General features: G+C 63.3%; 1 protein-coding gene across 2 annotated transcripts in view; it reads right to left on the minus strand.

The window, feature by feature from the left end:
• Positions 1-2,810: 2,810 nt before the first annotated feature.
• Ddx31 (DEAD-box helicase 31) overlaps positions 2,811-17,860 on the minus strand; it is a 66,238-nt gene continuing 51,188 nt past the window's right edge. For both annotated transcript variants that reach the window (XM_048345521.1, XM_048345512.1), the window contains 2 exons: positions 15,323-15,491; positions 2,811-3,599 (listed from right to left, as the gene is read on the minus strand). In XM_048345521.1, the coding sequence (XP_048201478.1) occupies positions 3,491-3,599; positions 15,323-15,491 (278 nt within the window). In that variant the 3' untranslated portion in view covers positions 2,811-3,490. The remainder of the gene's footprint in view (positions 3,600-15,322; positions 15,492-17,860) is intronic.

A 17,860-nucleotide genomic window follows, 5' to 3' on the forward strand; every position in this document is an offset into this window, starting at 1 on the left:
GCCCGCCCGCCCGGCCCCTCGGATCCCCCCTTTTCTAAATGTGGAAATAAACTTCTTACAAACGCTCGGCGCCGGTGCCTGGGTCCCGCCCTTCCCGCCCCCCGCCCGGCCGCGCCGCCCTCCTCATCCGGGGCCCGGCTGCCCGCGCACGTCCGGGGCGGCGGGGCGGCGGGGCGGCGGGGCGGCGGGGTCGGCGCCCGGCTCCCCGGGCCCGTCGGCAGCTGGCGGCCGGCCGCGGCGCGGGGCCGACAGATGGGCGGCGAGGCGGCCGCGCCACCCCGCCGCCCCGCCGCCCCGCGAGCCCGGCGCCACCGCGGGCCGCCCCGGCCCCAGCCGCGCGCGCCCCGAGGACGCCCCGGGCCCCGCCCGCCCGCCGGGGGCCCCCCCGCCATCCCGGGGTGGGGGCGGGGCGGGGGCCGACGACCCAGCCCGCCGCAGCCGGGCCGCCAGACCCCGCTCCCAGGGCCGGGGTCGCCTCCCGAGACCCGGCCGGCTCCGGGGACGGGGGCCCGGGGCGCAGGTGCTCCCCTCCCCCACGCCCGCCACCTGCAGCCCGCCGCCCGGGCGGAAATGCCCGCGCCTCGACGGTTCGCGGCCCGCCCGCCCCGCCCCGGCCCGTCCCGGCAGGGCTGCCGTGGGAGAGAGCCGGTGCTCGGTTTGGGGGTGCGTGTTCGGGCCGGGGACCCCCCAAAACACAGGTCTGCTACTGTTTCCGCCCCGCCCCCCTCACCCAGGCCGGGCTTTTCTCGCGGGGGCCCGAGAGGGTATTATTCTAATTTTGCAAAATGCACAGCAGCTAATTAAGTCAAGGAGCCCCTCTGCTTTTGCATGTGAATGGGGGCTGGTAAATCCCCGGCTCCGCGGCGGCGGGGGTCGAGGGGGGACTGTCCCCAACTCAGGGTTAATGAAGTAGGCAAGGAGTCTCTCATAGCCTCCTGCAAACAAAACCCCCCAAGCAACAAACCCTGCCCAAATCCTACATGGATTGACTTAAACCCAGGGGATAAGTGCTTTAAATTAATCTCATTGAATAAGAATGAGACCAAACAAAACTCTTTAAAATCATATTAAAAATCTATCAAAGGACAACTTGCACCGGTGTGCTTTTCATTTTGTGGAAGTGGAGGAGGAGGCTGGAGCAACGGCCCTCACATTTACACAGCGCAGAGTAAACCACAGACACATTCTCCACTGTGTAATTGTCCTTGTACCGCAGAGGCGACTTCATATCTTACATTAATGAAGAACAAGGCTTCCCTACAAGTTTATAATTACAATATTCTAAATTGTCCTGCACAGCACATCGGTAATAATAACTTCACCACCTCTGACGGCGAGGTGGGCTTGTTTCATCCATTTACAAGGCTAAATTGGTTTCTCAGTTCCCAACCTTGGTGCTGGGTGAGCTCAATGAAGATACAAGGCAAAGAATTCACAGGCCACCCCAGGGGAGTGACGAGCCATTTTCTGGGCTCCCGGGGCTCCTCGGCTCACCCACTCTCCCTCACAGAAGCTTAGGAGAATTTCAACCCATTTCCCCTGAAGTTGAGCCTCCAGGCCAGGCTTCTGGGGGTGCCGGCCCCCCCACCCCCACCCGGGCTGGTTTTGAGAGGCCCATGACCCCTCACGGATGGGCCTGGCTGTTTTTCCTGATGGAGCACATGGAGAGATAAAGTTTAGTGGTGGCTTAGTTTTAAGACCAGCCAAGCGCCTTTTCCAGCACGTTAAATGTTCCGGGGGAAAAGCCCTGGACTTTTCTTCGGGTAGTGAGTGGATTTGAAGGGATTGCACTGATGCTAACCTGCCTTGCCGAGAGGCTTCTATTTTGTGCCCTAAACCAACCCACCTTTCACTCCAGGGGAAAAAGGGGGAAATAAGAGAGCCCGCTGGGCTGTCAGACCACCCTTCTGGCCCCAGGCTCCTGGGCTGGAGAGACCGGGGAACAAACGGGCAGGCCAGGCCTCACTGGGGTGGGGAAGGGGAGGTGGACGGCTAGGGTAGCAAGTCTGGGGTTACTTGGGGCTCCAAAAATAGCATTTTACAAGCCCATGGGAGGAAAAAGCTAGTTTCATCATTCTAGTCCAATTCCAAGTTTCTGATTTTAATGTGGCAACTAGCCTTATGTCAGGGAAATGGTTAGCTATAGGAAATTAGTAAACCATGATTAAAAATACACACAAAATTAGAATATGTACAGTGGAATTAGGCTAAAGCTTTGCCTAATTGATACTGAAATGTGTAATCTGTCAAGAGCTGTAAAAAGAGATTTATTTTAAGGTTATTTAAATTTAGATAATATGAACCCCAGATCTGCTAAATCCGTGTTTATTAACTAGGTAATTTATTAATTTTACTTAGAAGCAGGCCCACTAGTGTGTCTGGCAAGTTACTCACGTGTTAACAAGTTGAAGTCACTTTTTAGGAGTCTAACCTGTCCCTGCAGGAATGTAACTCCTGGGCCCACAAATCCCCTGGTGGACTGTCCCAGGAGGGGGTCTCCCCCTTCCCCCCCACCCCAGTGAAATAAATGAAAGGAAGGCGGCAGATTTGCCCTAGTGGGTTTGACATGCGCGGTGGCCACTTTTTGTGATGGTTCCCGTTGGTTCTCAGGACGGCCGGGCCGCGGCCTCCGTGCTCCGCCACAGCCTCCCATCAAGCCCATCTTCCCAGGCCTGGACCTGGGCGCACCCCACCCCTCCCGGCGGCCGAGCTCCAGGGCTCTGGGACGTCCCAGGCCACACACAGCTGCGGGGAGCAGAGGCCGGGCCGGAGCCTGCGATCCGCGGCAGCCTTCTCCTGCGGGCCTCTCGTAATGTCCAAATCTTACATTTATTGGGAAATCAATACACTCCGGGGGGCCTCCTTCAAACCTCCCAGAAAAAACAATGGGGGTGGAGGGGAGCTGGGGTCTGGGTCACAGCACAAAGGCCCTGGACCTTTCTTACAGACGAGCCAGGGGTGGATGGGAAAAAGCAGCTCGGGGCGCTGGTGCCTTCTGACTTCAAAGGCAAATAGTAAAAAGGCAACAGTAAATCAATTAGCCCTGAGAGAGTTGTGTGGACATAAAAGGGGGAGCAGCGCGGTGATGCGGCGGCGTTTGAGGGAGAAGAGGCAGACCAGCGCGCTGCAAACTCAAGGGGTTCTTCAGCAGGCCAAGACTCGGGGTCCCGGTGACAAAGCATTTGCACATTAAGAAAGCAGGGGACAAATACTTTTCCTTTCTTTTGCATGAGCTCAATTCCAGTTTTTAGAACTCATGCGCATACGAGCACAGCGGCTGGGTTTCTTCAGGAAGTGGGGCTCTGCTGCCATGGTGGGGTGTCCCAGCAGCTGCACCCCCCCTTCCCCACCCCCCAGGTGTGGAGGTGGCTCAGCAGGACAGCAATCTGGACGGATTCGCAAGAGCCTTCCGAGAAGCGGTGCGTCCTCCGCCGCCGCTGCCGCCGCCGGCCTGGGGTCCTCGGGGTGGCGGGGAGCGGGTGGAGGTGGTTCAGCGCTGCCCCGGCCGGGGGGCCTCCGGGGCGCCCAGCCCACTCGAGTACTCGGCACGCAGGATGTCGGCGAGGAGCGCGCGCTGGCTCTTCGGACGCGGGCCGGGCCTGGGGAGCAGTAACAACACGAGGGGAAGAAACTTTAGCGTTTTTTTCTTTCTCGCTTGGAAAGAGGCTGTCGGCAGCTGGCTGGGAGACGGCGAGGCTGACATTTTTGTATTAACAGAAGTGCCATGCCTTCAATAGCGCCTGTTTTGATATTCTATGCACCAGAAGATTAGATACAGCGCTGACAGATTTTCATAAGGGTGGCAAAATACCATGGCATTTTTAAAAGTGGAGCTTTGTTCTGTGTTGTTTTCATGGAAGAGGAACCCCGCGCCATCACACCGATGGCGAACCCACTGTGTGATACCGCGCTTCGCCAGGGGAAGAGCCCGCCTCGCCCCGGCTGCCAGGCGGCCTTCCCGGGCGCGGGCCTCGCCCTCCGGGGCAGCGAGGGCGGAGGGCGGCGGCCCGGCCCGCGGGCCCTGCTGGGGGCCGGGAAGACGTTCTCACCAGGCTCCCGGCGGGGGGGGGGGGGGGGGGGACGGGGACAGGCCCAGGTCACAGCGGGGGGGGGGGGTGGCCCTGCACTCGCCATAGCCGGGCACTCTGCAGAGCAGCCCCGTGAGCCGCCCAATCCCGAGCAGGAGGAGGATGAAAAGAGAGGATGAAACGTTTCTTACGTCAGGAATCCCCCCAAAACAACTCCAACCAATAAACCTGCCGGGGGGGGGGGCAGTGGTGGTGGGCTGGGCAGGCCCCGTGGTGCCCTGGGGTGGGTGTTCCTGGGAGCACAGGGGTCTGAAACGGGGGTCAAAACAAACCCAAAGCCCCAGCACGGGGCGGGAGGGACTGCTGAGCGGCCCCAGGCGCGCGGGGAGCCGGCGGGCGGGCGGCCCTGGGGCCCCGGGCCTGAGGACGGGCTCACGGGGGGGGGGGTGGGGGGGCGGGGGGGGCGAGCCCGGAGCTCGTCAGGAAGGAAGCCAGGGCTCTGCTCATGATCTCCCCTAACCCTCACCTGCCGGGGGGGGGGGGGGCTGCTCACCCTCCGTGTACAGGGAAGGGCGCAGACAGGGGCGAGTGCGGGAGCAGAAGCAGGTGTGGCGGGGGGGGGGGGGGGTGACATGGGGTGGGGGTCCCTGAGGGGCCTGGGGCCAGGGGCAAGGGCGGAGCTCACAGGCCCAGCCCGACCTGAACCCCTGGAGGCCGACAGACCCCACGCACCGCCCCCAGGCCGTGCAGGGCCGCGACTCAGCCAGCTGGGCTGGGGCTTGCCGGGCTGCGCCCCCCACCGCGTGGACCGTGCGCGGGGTCCTGGGGAGGCCCCCCACGTGGTGTGGGGTGGCAGCCTGGCCGCTCCACCCGACGACGCAGCCTCCACGGGGCGGCGGGTTATTTTTAGGCAAGTTCCATGACAGACAGCGTGAAGAGGGCCTGACAGGAAGGAGGGCTTCTTCCCCCCTCTCGTTTGGAGCCAGATACTCACCATGCGTGTAATTTTAAGTGTAACAACCTGAGTTTCAACATAAGCCACACTTCAGTCTAGCTCTTCTCCTCCGCACAGTGCTTGCTCTGCCGCTCAGCTAACGACCGGACCCTCACCTGCGCGGTCCACCCGCTGCCCGCCCACAGGCCCGGAGATGCCGCGGTCCACCCGCTGCCCGCCCACAGGCCCGGAGAGGCCGCGGTCCACCCGCTGCCCGCCCACAGGCCCGGAGAGGCCGCGGTCCACCCGCTGCCCGCCCACAGGCCCGGAGAGGCCGCGGTCCACCCGCTGCCCGCCCACAGGCCCAGCGAGGCCCCGGTCCACCCGCTGCCCGCCCACAGGTGCGGAGACGCCGCGGTCCACCCGCTGCCCGCCCACAGGCGCGGAGAGGCCGCGGTCCACCCGCTGCCCGCCCACAGGCGCGGAGAGGCCGCGGTCCACCCGCTGCCCGCCCACAGGCCCGGAGATGCCGCGGTCCACCCGCTGCCCGCCCACAGGCCCAGAGATGCCGCGGTCCACCCGCTGCCCGCCCACAGGCCCGGAGAGGCCGCGGTCCACCCGCTGCCCGCCCACAGGCCCGGAGAGGCCGCGGTCCACCCGCTGCCCGCCCACAGGCCCGGAGAGGCCGCGGTCCACCCGCTGCCCGCCCACAGGCCCAGCGAGGCCCCGGTCCACCCGCTGCCCGCCCACAGGCCCGGAGAGGCCGCGGTCCACCCGCTGCCCGCCCACAGGCCCGGAGAGGCCGCGGTCCACCCGCTGCCCGCCCACAGGCCCAGCGAGGCCCCGGTCCACCCGCTGCCCGCCCACAGGCGCGGAGAGGCCGCGGTCCACCCGCTGCCCGCCCACAGGCCCAGCGAGGCCCCGGTCCACCCGCTGCCCGCCCACAGGCGCGGAGAGGCCGCGGTCCACCCGCTGCCCGCCCACAGGCGCGGAGAGGCCGCGGTCCACCCGCTGCCCGCCCACAGGCGCGGGAGAGGCGCTGGGCCTCGTTCAGGGGCGTGGCCCCCAGTCCAGCAGACACAGCCTGCGGAGGCTCCCAGGACAGCGCCCCCTCCCCATTACTCAATTCTCCTTCCCAGAACCCCCAGCGGGCCGGGGCAGAGAAGGTACGCCCTACTGGGTACGAGGCCTTATTCAGGACCTCCAGGGCCACATGGGGGTGCCCCTGGGAAGGCGAGGGGGGGTGCCCGCATGCTCACGGGGTCGACCCCGCTATCTGGAGGGCAGCCTGGCTGGCCTTCACGGCGACTGCCGCCGCGCCTCGTTCCGTGCGCTTCTCACTCGGGACACAGACCCGGCAGCCCACCAGGGGCGCTGGCAGGCACACACACGTCCTCTGGAAAGCCTCTTTCTCGGGTGGCCTGGCCCCGGCCGAGGCCCCCGCCGCCACAGAGGCCTGGCACCAGGAGCCAGCGCCTGCTTCTTCCTCCTGTGCTTCGCGGCCCAGAGCTGAAAATGCAAAGCACAGGTGGGAAGATGGACGCGCCGAACCCCGGCGCCGCGCACACTGGGGTCTCCTCCGGCCAGCTCTCGCCCGCTCCGCCCTCCTGAAACCCAGAGCCCTCGGGGCCCCCTCAGCCCGGCTGGGGAGTTGAACCCAGGGCTTCACATGTATGAGTCAAGCGCTCTTGCCACTAGGCCACATTCCCAGCCCCTACTTAGGTATTTTAAATCTTTTAGCATCATGTTAGGCAATGCCTTGCATAAAGCATTTTAAACGTGAAAGGGAGGGCTTCTAACCTCACAGGCCTGGAAGGAGTCAAGACCTGCCGGCTTCAAAGCCGCGGCTCACACAAGGGGCAGACGACGGGCTCCATCCCATTTGGGATGACGCGAGGATCTCATTACACACACAGAAGCTGGAAGGAGGCGTGCGTGTGTGTGCGGTACACACAGGGCTAAGCTAACTTGGTGAGCTTGTAACTTCAGGCTTCGTCCTCAGTTTTCAAAAGGAGCACGCATTTCTTGTATTATCAGAAAAAAAAAGTGGTATGCTCACTTCAGGAGTTTAAACTGTAGGGTTTTGCTCTATGCCCCAAGTCCCCAAGGATCTGGAGACGGCGCGTGACGGCTCCAGGGCCCCGGGTGGGGTTGGGGTCTGGAGGACGCAGCCCCCACGCTGGGCTGGGGCTGGCTGGGCGGAGCTGAGCCGCTCAGCTGCGAGGGCCGCGGGCGGGTCTGGGAAGCACAGCGCGGGAGCGTGGCCTGGTCACCGGGCCTCCCGAGGGAGAGCGGGCCTCCCCCACGGGCACCGAGAGGTCGCCTTTCCACCCTTCCGTGACACGACACCTCCGCGTTACAGGAGGCTGCTGCCCCGCGGGGCGGGACCCCCGGCCCCTCCAGCTGCCCCAGAGGACGCGGGCCACACGCGGCAGGCCTGCTGACGGCCACGGCACCCGCTGCTGCCCCGTCGCCGCCGCGGCTCCCGCTCTCAGCCCGCCTCTCTGGCTGCACAGAACGCCCCCAGCCGCACCTGCTGCGGGGGGCCCAGGCTCCTCGCCGCCCAGCAGGGGTCCGCGGGGGGGCATGGAGAGAGCACAGAGCAGTGGAGGGCATGCGCGAGCCCTCAAAGACACGTCATGCCAAAGGACTCCCGCCGCACTCGCCCGACGGCACAGTGCGTGCTGAGGGGAAACCTTCTTCCCGTTCGCAAGCCGGACGCCACGGCTGCCCGCGCACAACCCGCACGAGGAGGGCGCTGGAGACGGAGCGGCTACACCGGCCACGACTGACGGAGAGGCCCTGGCGCGGCCAGGCGGCGCTGCAGGAGCGGGGCTGGGGCAGTGAACACTAAACATGTGGGGGGGGGGGAAGTGGGGGACAGCCTGCCTCCGGAGCGGGGGTGGGCTGAGGAGCCCCCTCCACCCCCCGCCCCCCACGGCACGCGGGCTCAGCCGGTGTCTCTGCTAATCCCAGTGCTGGGGGGACTCCGGCACCCTCCCGGGAGAGGCTGGCTGGGCCCCCGGGGCTGCTGCTGTCTGCGGGTGACCCGGGCGTGGAGGGAGCGCGGGGTCGCGGGGGGATCCGGTGGGATCCCTCTAATCGCCTCATTAGGAGGGTGGGCCCGCGCTTGTTCCGCGAGGAGGCGGAAAGCTGGTAATTGCACCGTGTCAGGTGGAGAAAAAATAGTGGTGGACGCGAAAGGCCAGATGTAAAGAGCTGCGTGTGCAGAGCCGTAATTACAGCACCCGGAAAGGACGGGCGCGGGCGGTGCCCGGGCAGGCGGGAGAGGGAGCGGGAGGCTTGGGGTTCACGGAGGGCGCGAGCCAATGCAGCAGTCATTTGGAGGGGCCTCTGAGTACACGGCGGGCTCGGGGGCCACCGGAGGGGCGCCAGCGACCGCAGCCGAGCACCCCACCTCCCCACACAATGGCCTTCCCGTCCCCTCGGTCCCCTTCTTCCTCTCCCCTGCACTAGCGCTGCAGGAAACCCAGCTTCTCCTTCCAAGCCTCCATCCCATCTCCTCCGCAGAGACCGGGGCGCGGCTCCCCACCGACCGCAAGACTGCACCTCGCCCCGCCTTGCTGTGTGGGGCACGCTTTTCCGGTGCTGCGAGCCACACCCGTGCCCCAGGGGCTGTGCCCGCCGGGTCGGGGTTATGACCTCCACCCGCGTCACTGAGCCGTGGTCTCAGGCGGGGACGCGGGTGGGCGCCCGTGGGCAGCCCTGACTGCGCTCCAGTGCTGCGGGTGCGTGGACGCTGCTGCGTGCTCCGTGGGCTGATGCCCGCGGCCCCGCTCTGGGCACTCGGGACGGCAGGGGCATCGGCCCCACGTGGTGCAGGGAGGGCTTGAGGTCAAGGCTGAGCACTGCAGGATTTGCGTCTCGGGTCAGAACCAGCCCTTTCCACACTGCCCTGCAAGAGTGAAGGAAACTTCCAGGTTCCACTCACCCACTCAAGGCAATCCCTGAGCATCCAGCGGGCGCTGGCTGAGATCCAGAGAGCAGAGGTGGGCAGGGGTGACGCGCTGAGGTGCCCCTCGAGGGGAGGAAGAGCAGCACACCCACCGAGGCAGCACAGGGGGGGCGGGCGAGGGGCCTGTGGGGGGCGGGGCGGGCCGGGGGTCAGGGAAGACTCCGAAGGAAGGATGGGGAGAGGAGGGCCGAGGCAAGCGCCGGATAGAGGGAAACTGAGAGGTCGGCAGGGGCCTGGCCTCTCGGGGCCTGCGGGGAAGCCGGGCTGCGGTTTGCTTCGGGTGCTGGTCAGAACACCACCCCAAGCTGGAGGCTAAGCCGGAGGCCAGGGCAGACGAGGGCAGGGCACGAGACCGCCCGCTCCCAAGCTGAGGGGTGGAAAGCGGCTTCTTGCTGAGCGGAGCTGCGCTGGACAGGCCGGGGTCGGGTCAGGTGCCGCCGATCTGCGCGGGGCGAGCAGAGCCTCCCGTCCGTTCCAAGCACCCGTGTCCAGCCTCGGATCTCCTGTTTGGCCAATCTGTGTTTTTGCAGAATAGCTGGCTCCATGAGATCGAGAAAATTTTCACAGCGGGCAAGATTCCAGGCTTGCCTTCAGCTAATTAAGTGATATTAGGGAGGTTGTAAATGCCACGTAAGAACTGGCAGGCAAGCTGCTCCTAATGATGAGAATATTGCTTTACAGGGAGGGAGCTGCAGCTCTGACCGCTGGGCTTCCGGGGGCTGGGTCTACCTTCAAGGGCGCTCCCGGTCACACCAGCTCCAGGGTGTCAAGGTTGCGGGTAGCGCCACGCCCTCTTCGCTCGGCCAATGCCAGGGTCCCGGGAGGCTGGAGGGCGGGGGCAGGCGCGGCTGCCACGTGAGCCCACGTCTCCACCCACGGAATCTGCTTTGGTCTGCAGGATTGCCTCTGAGAGACCAGGCGACGGAGGCACAGAAAGGCCAAATAACCTGCCCAGAGGCCCACAGGATCACACCGCACCGAGACATTCTGACAGCAGGATGCGAGCGGCAGGGGAGAGGGAGCCGCGGGGACACTGCTCAGTGGAGCACTGCACAAGGAGCACTCAGTCCTATTACAGTGGCTGCATGACCCGGAGCGGACGCAGCAAAGGCCTTCCAAGAGGGAAATGACCAAGTCCAGAGTTGTGCACGCTCGCTAACCTGAGCTTCAGCGGCAGAGCATGTGCGACCATGGGATGGGGAAGCCCGTCCGCGCACGCGCGGGCCACCCGGCGGCAGGCAGGGAAGCCCGTCCGCGCACGCGCGGGCCACCCGGCGGCAGGCAGGGAAGCCCGTCCGCGCACGCGCGGGCCACCCGGAGACAGGCAGGGAAGCCCATCCGCGCACGCGCGGGCCACCCGACGGCAGGCAGGGAAGCCCGTCCGCGCACGCGCGGGCCACCCGACGGCAGGCAGGGAAGCCCGTCCGCGCACGCGCGGGCCACCCGGCGGCAGGCAGGGAAGCCCGTCCACCCACGCGGCTTCTGGGAGGATGTGGGAGGCAAGAGGCTCGAGTCTCAGACGTGAGGAGCAGGGAGGCCAAGGAAAGCTCCGCAGCACTGGGCAGGCGAGCCCCGGAGGGGCTGGGCCTTCACTGCGCCGCCTGGCAGGGCCGGGAAGCCCAAGCCCGTCTCCCTGACGCCACACCCTGGACGAACCGAGGGAGAAGAGGCCCCCGGGGTTACGCTGCTTCCCTTGACGGTTTGAGAACACTTACACACGACTGTTTCTTTTAAGAATAGTCAACAACCAGAGCTCTGTTTCTCAAGGAAGGAGGTGGGAAGCGGGACGCGCGTGGGGCCTGTGGCAGCGCTGCCTCAGACAGCACTGGAGATGCAGACGGCGCAGCGGGGGAGAAAGCGTCTTCCTGGGGGACACTAACTAATCCCTACGAGATGAGGCAGCTTACAGGCCCCTGAGGTGGCATTCTGGAGTCTTCTTTCTGCAGGTGTGGCACAGAGGAGCCTGCCATCCGCCGGTGCAGCTGCCTAGAAAGATGGGCGCCCTGGCCATGAGGTCTCCGTGCCACAGCAGGCCATGCCGAGCGCGTCTCGGCTCCTAGGATGGCGACCATGGTGGGGAGACGTTTCGACTGCGCTTCCCGGGAACCGCTGAGTCTCCGGGAACGGCATCTCATGAAAGGCAAGTGCCGTGCGCCATGGGTGCTGAGGGGTACCAGCAGAAGCAGTACCTGTGTACACGTGCATGCAGGTGTGTGTGGGGGGGAGGGGCTGCCTTGACAGGCTGTGTCGTGTGAGCAGAGGGAAGACACACACCACTTCCTGTCAGGCTGGAGACTAGACAGCCACAGACCTGGTATTAACGTCTCATCCGGAGACTTTCACTAGCTCTTCTCTTGTTCTAAGACGTGGCCAAGCAAAAGGATAAAGGCCATCTAAGTGTCCTTGGCATGGCGTGGACACGAGTCCATCCTGACCAGCCATGTGGACTTCCTGTTTGAGCGTGCCAGGTGAGACAGGCTTTGGTTTGCAGGCTTTGGTGAGAGAGTCAGAGAGCACGGGTCTGCACGCAGTGTGCAATGGTCTTGGCAGCAAGCGGTCGGCTGGGAAGCAGCCATTTAGAGAACGCAGCGCTACGACACCATTCACCGCACAAACGTAAGGAACCATTCTCTTTCTTGAGGCGATTCCGGAGACGATGCAGCTCAGAACAGCTGCTGTGGCCACAACTCTCCACGGCGTGTGGGGTTTAGTGGACTTTTCCCCCAGCAACTGGCAGGTGCTTGTGGACTCTGTCAGGTTTTCCTGCGCTCGCTCTGGCCACCAGGACCCGGTCCTGTGCGGAGAAGCGCAGCGCCAGGCCCCCCCCCCCGCCCCAATTTCCCCCAACACAGAAAGGTGCGCCGCCTCCCGGGTGCCGGGGAAATGCCTTCAGAAGAAGGGCTCAGCAACAGAGAAGTAGCCGGAACGGAGCAGTGACATGCAAGAACAGAGCGGCACCGTCACGGGGGCGTAATCCCGTGACACGCTGCTGTCACTCAGCCCGCTCCCTGCCGCGCGGCCAGACATCAAAGGCCGCCCCATACCATCTTACATGCTCTTTATCCGCTAATCAGCCCATTCTTCCCCGGATAAAGCCTGTTAAATCCCTGCTCACAGGGGTACGGTGGGCTTGGTCCCCATCTGCCAGCCAGGGTCCGCAAAGGCAGGAGGCGGCAGTGGCGCTCTCTCCCTAGCGGCTTCTCAAGGTAAGGACAATGCACCCCAATTCCCTTGACTGGCTGCCCCCGCTTTGCCTCCCAGCACCTGGGCAGGGCGGACGATGGCTGGGTCTCAAGAGCTGCTACCAGGATTAACACTGGCTAATGAAACTTCAAGTCATAAAGCCAGATCATCTGCTGAGCATAGAACACTGGGGTGGCTGCACTGGGGGGAGAGGACTGAAGGCAGACAGGTGCCCGTGGGGTGCCCGCACAGGCTTCCAGGGGCACGTCTCCCTCGTGGTGTCCCACGGACAGTACCCGGTGCAGGCAACCCCAAATCCAGAGGCAGGGACCCGGCTCGGGCACTCCTGTTGCTGGCACCGCCACATGGGCCTGGCAGGGCACCGAGGCACCTCGTCCCCAGCTCACGGGGCCAGGTGGGGCGGGGGGGGGGGGACTGGCCTGGAAGAACCTGAGCTGAGAGTGGCCACTTGGGCCTGGCCCGCCCCAGGACCCCCAAACCCCCCGAGGGGAGGTAGATTTGGGCCATGGTTACTTATTACTGAGAGCTTCACAAAGTCGGAGCCCCAGCAGGTGAGGCGGAGGCGGTGTTCCCCAATCCAGACTCCCCTGCCCTCCAGCTGATGGCCCAGAGCTGCTGTAGGGGTGTGAAGACGCTAACTACCCACCCAGAGCCTAACCAACCACCCAGAGCCGCTGCAGGGGTCGTGAAGACGCTAACCACCCACCCAGAGCCGCTGTAGGGGTCGTGAAGACGCTAAACACCCACCCAGAGCCGCTGTAGGGGTCGTGAAGATACTAACCACCCACCCCAGAGCCTAACCACCCACCCAAAGCCGCTGTAGGGGTCGTGAAGACGCTAACCCCCCCGCCCCCCAGAGCCGCTGTAGGGGTTGTGAAGACGCTAACCCCCCCCCCCAGCCGCTGTAGGGGTCGTGAAGATACTAACCACCCCCCCCAGCCGCTGTAGGGGTCGTGAAGACACTAACCACCCCCCCCCCCCAGCCGCTGTAGGGGTCGTGAAGACACTAACCACCCCCCCCAGCCGCTGTAGGGGTCGTGAAGACGCTAACCACCCCCCCCCAGCCGCTGTAGGGGTCGTGAAGACGCTAACCACCCCCCCCCCAGCTGCTGTAGGGGTCGTGAAGACGCTAACCACCCCCCCCCAGCCGCTGTAGGGGTCGTGAAGATACTAACCACCCACCCCAGAGCCGCTGTAGGGGTGGTGAAGACACTAACCACCTCCCCCCAGCCGCTGTAGGGGTCGTGAAGACACTAACCACCCCCCCCCCAGCCGCTGTAGGGGTCGTGAAGACACTAACCACCCCCCCCAGCCGCTGTAGGGGTCGTGAAGACACTAACCACCCCCCCCAGCCGCTGTAGGGGTCGTGAAGACGCTAACCACCCCCCCCAGCTGCTGTAGGGGTCGTGAAGACGCTAACCACCCCCCCCCCAGCCGCTGTAGGGGTCGTGAAGACGCTAACCACCCCCCCCCCCAGCCGCTGTAGGGGTCGTCACAGCTCTGTGAAGACGCTAACCACACCAGCTTTCTCTTCCCTTTTGGAGGTGAGGAAACTGAGGCTCTGGGCCACTGAGACAAAACACAGACGAGTCCTCCCATCAGAACGGAGATGCAACGCAGGTCAAGTTCCCTGAGTCCACCCGCCCGCCCCCGCCACGGCAGCCACGCCCGTGGAGCCCTCAGCACTTTTGGCAAACACACAGGAAGACACCGAGTGGGAACGCAGTGTCACAGAAACACTGTGGTACTTGCCACGAATGTGCAGAAAGGGTGTCGTCCCCAGAGCCTTCAAGAAGGTCACATGAAGTCAGGGCAAGTGACGCCAAGTCTTCGTGTCCGGAACACACCTTCCCCGTGTCTTCCCTGCTCCCAGGCCACAGGGTAACGGTGGTCGCCCACCCCAAAGCTCCCCACCCAAGCAGGGGTCTCCCAGTCCTGACCACAGCCAGAGGCGGGGCTGATGCTAGAGGAACACCACGTCTTTGAAGAGATAACGGCTGGAGGTATGGCTCAGCATTAGAATGAATGAGCCCCTGTGTACTTCCCCACTATTGGGGGAGAAATACAAAGGGGTGTAGCTCAGTACCCTGGAGAAGAGCAGGCAGCTGTCAGAGGCCTGGGCATTAGGAGCTCCGAGAGCCTGAGGCGAGGCTCCCCAACCCCCCCCATCTCATACCAGGGCGATCACATGGGGCATGCCAGAGGCCTTCCATGGTGGCACTTCTGAAGTCCACCACGCCGAGTCCCCAGAGCCACTCTAATGGGACATGACAACAGCCCAATAGGTCTGTCTCGCTGCTCGCTAATCCCCGGTATACCTGGCCCTGCGGAGATACGCATGAGTTTTTAAAGGCTGAGTTGTCTTTCCTCTTGTTCTGAATGCTTAGTATTGACAGACAGGCGGCCGGTAGTGGTGTTTAGCAACATCAGCAGAGACGGGAGGGTGGACCCTGAGCTCCTCTGCCATGCACCTCATCTCATGTGGCTCTCAATGGAGCTGTACCCGTGACCCCCCGGAATGGAGCTGCACCCGTGACCCCCAGAATGGAGCTGTACCCGTGACCCCCAGAATGGAGCTGCACCCGTGACCCCCCAGTGGACCCTGAGCTCCTCTGCCGTGCACCTCACCTCATGTGGCTCTCAATGGAGCTGCACCCGTGACCCCCCGGAATGGAGCTGCACCCGTGACCCCCCAGTGGACCCTGAGCTCCTCTGCCGTGCACCTCACCTCATGTGGCTCTCAATGGAGCTGCACCCGTGACCCCCCGGAATGGAGCTGCACCCGTGACCCCCCAGTGGACCCTGAGCTCCTCTGCCGTGCACCTCACCTCATGTGGCTCTCAATGGAGCTGTACCCGTGACCCCCCGGAATGGAGCTGCACCCATGGCCCCCCAGAATGGAGCTGCACCCGTGGCCCCCCAGAATGGAGCTGCACCCGTGGCCCCCCACAATGGAGCTGTACCCGTGGCCCCCCAGAATGGAGCTGCACCCGTGGCCCCCCACAATGGAGCTGTACCCGTGGCCCCCCAGAATGGAGCTGCACCCGTGGCCCCCCACAATGGAGCTGTACCCGTGACCCCCCAGAATGGAGCTGTACCCATGGCCCCCCACAATGGAGCTGTACCCGTGCCCCCCTGTCTTAGTCTCAGCAGTGGTCACAGGACACTTTCAGCTCTCACCTTTTCAAGTTGGCCTTCCCCTTCTTCACAGTGGAGGCACTGAGGTTTCTGGGGGCGTCCCGAAGCCCAAAGCTCTTGGCCACATGCCCCAGGTGGAGGGCCCGGACACAGAAGATGTGCTTCAGCTCCCTGGGGTAGGTGGCGTAGGCCCGGATGAAGGACTGCAGGGCTGAAAGGGAAGGGGGGAGAGCGGGTGTCAGGCCAGCTGGCCGGCAGGGGGACTTGCCGGGTGGCGCAAGACCCAGGGCAGCCAGCACACCCGGCCTCCGCCTAAGCTGCTGTGCACTCTCGGAGACGCCGCCTCAACTACCGCGTGAACAGAAACACTTGTGAGTCCCGAGCAGAGCGTCCAGCGGTCCAGCACGGGGCGGTGCCCTGCCTTCCGCCTCCAGGCGGCAGAGCCAGCGGGCGCTCGGTGAGTGCTGGCTGCCTACGCGAACCAAGTGAGAACGGGGACGGGGTGAAGAAGAGGCCACGCGGGCACTGCTTCTCATGACAAGAGGAAAGGGCAGACATTTACATCAGGAAGACAGCGTCCTAATTTCATTACTTCTGAACTTCCGTGTGAAAGCTTAAGGATGAATGTGTTGAGGGGACATTCCTTTTTAGAGTAGTCCAGGGAATGGTCCCCCCCTTGAAGACTGTCAACAGCCTAGAGAAGCCCATGGAGCCAACCGGCCACCAGCGAGGGTGTAACCCTAGTTGACAGTCAGGACTGAGGGGTGCCTCGTTCTCTCCCGGCTGAGCCTCTGGGTGGGGCCCTGGGGGGGCGGGGCGCTGGCTGGTCTCGGGGAGTCTCCGCTGCCTCCCTTACCTCACTGGTGGAGCCACTGGACTGGCAAGTTTGCCCACAGCTTAGGTGTAATACCCCGGTGGCACCTGGAGATTGGTGTGTACGAACAGTAATAAAAAGTGTCATTTTAGCAGATCAGCTCCTGGAAGAATCCTGGGAATCCATCAAAGCTCTATTTACTGAGCAAAGTGAACTCCTTTTCCCAATCGATGAGAAATAATAACCACAGCAACTCTGCTACACCCTTCTCTTAAATCTGTGCTCACTCCCCTTTTAATAACCAGGGACTGGCTTTTTCAAAGAGAATCTTTAACACTTCAAATGGTCTTCACTGTCTGGAGGGTTCTGACGCCCGGCTCCAGCCGGAGCGGCACGCTGTTGTTCGTGGAGAGGAAGGCTCTTCCGGGCAGTGCGGGCAGAGACCCGAGCGTTGCCTCTGCCTCCCTTTCCCTCCCCGGCCCTAACGTGCACTCCAGGACACGACGAGCCAAGCCATGAATAACACCATGGCGACCGCGGCCTTGGCCTGGCTCTCTGCCTTGCTCACTTCTCCTCCCCCATCCTAGGAGCTCGCACAGAGCCACCCTCCTGGGGGTGCCCAGCTCGCAGCCTTGCAGGAGCGGTGGGTGTGTGGTCACACTAACCCTCCCCGTCCTGCAGGCTCTTGTCTCGCTGGCAGGCTGTGTGGACTCCGTGCCTGATGATCAGAGAAGCAGAGAACCCGATGTAGCAGGAGCCAATACCACACAGAGTGAAGAACACTGGAAGGAGCCATTTACTCAGGGTGACAGGCAACTGGAGTTGAGGACTCCAGGAGCAACTGTCTAAGGTGCCCCAGGTAGAGGGTGTCTGTTGAAGGACCCCTCCTATTAGGGATGAGGGCATCGCACTGAGGGTTCTGAGATTAAGAAGGAAGCGAGGGCACCCCTCAAGCTGGGAAGGTGAAGTTGCCCCCCCCCCCCCCCCCCGCAATTCTGCACAGGTCAAGGCAGTGTGGCTTCCCACCGACACCAACAGGGCAACCATCTACAGGACTCGGGAAAGGAAGTGGTGTTTTAGGATTCTCTTAGAGACACAGCACGCTGCCTCAGCCGGCAGACTTGTCTCCAGTGACAAGTGTCCTCACAGCACAGGCGCGGTGTGCCCCAAGCGGAGCCCGGAAACGGAGGCCGAGCTACAGGGTCAGCCTTCACAGGAGGCCCAGGACCGGACTTCCCCAAACTTCTGGTACCATAACTGAACTAAAACCCGAGTCCCTAGCTATAAGTGACAAGAAATAAAGGAACTGAGAGAAAAAAGGGCTAAGCAAGAGCTTCTTCTCGAGACTGACAGCCACCAGACACGGGGCACTAGCAATGGTGGGGTCAGAAAATACAAAAGGAAAACAAATGCATCCTTGGCTCCATTTCCAACTAGTTTCCTGCCATAAAGGCACAGGCCAGCTGCTCTGTTAACTATTCATAAAGTGAGTTCTGAAATGGCAGAAAAAGCAAGTCAATTTCAGAGAATTTACATATGCAGACTGAAACGCAGAAGGCAGGATAAACTTTCGGGGTAGCGGTGGCTCCTGCCCTGTGGATCTAGTCCTTGTAGGGTGGTAGGGGTGTGTAGATTCCCTCAAACCTCCACGAGTCACAACCCCAAGTAACAGAAGAAATGAAGCTGGGTGACTGTTAGAGGCGTAGTGTAAGGGGTACAGTACCTGCCCATTAAGCACCAGGCTTTAAGTTCAAAACCCCAGTACC

Source organism: Perognathus longimembris, chromosome 1 (assembly GCF_023159225.1).
Source record: "Perognathus longimembris pacificus isolate PPM17 chromosome 1, ASM2315922v1, whole genome shotgun sequence".
Classification (NCBI taxonomy): domain Eukaryota; kingdom Metazoa; phylum Chordata; class Mammalia; order Rodentia; family Heteromyidae; genus Perognathus; species Perognathus longimembris.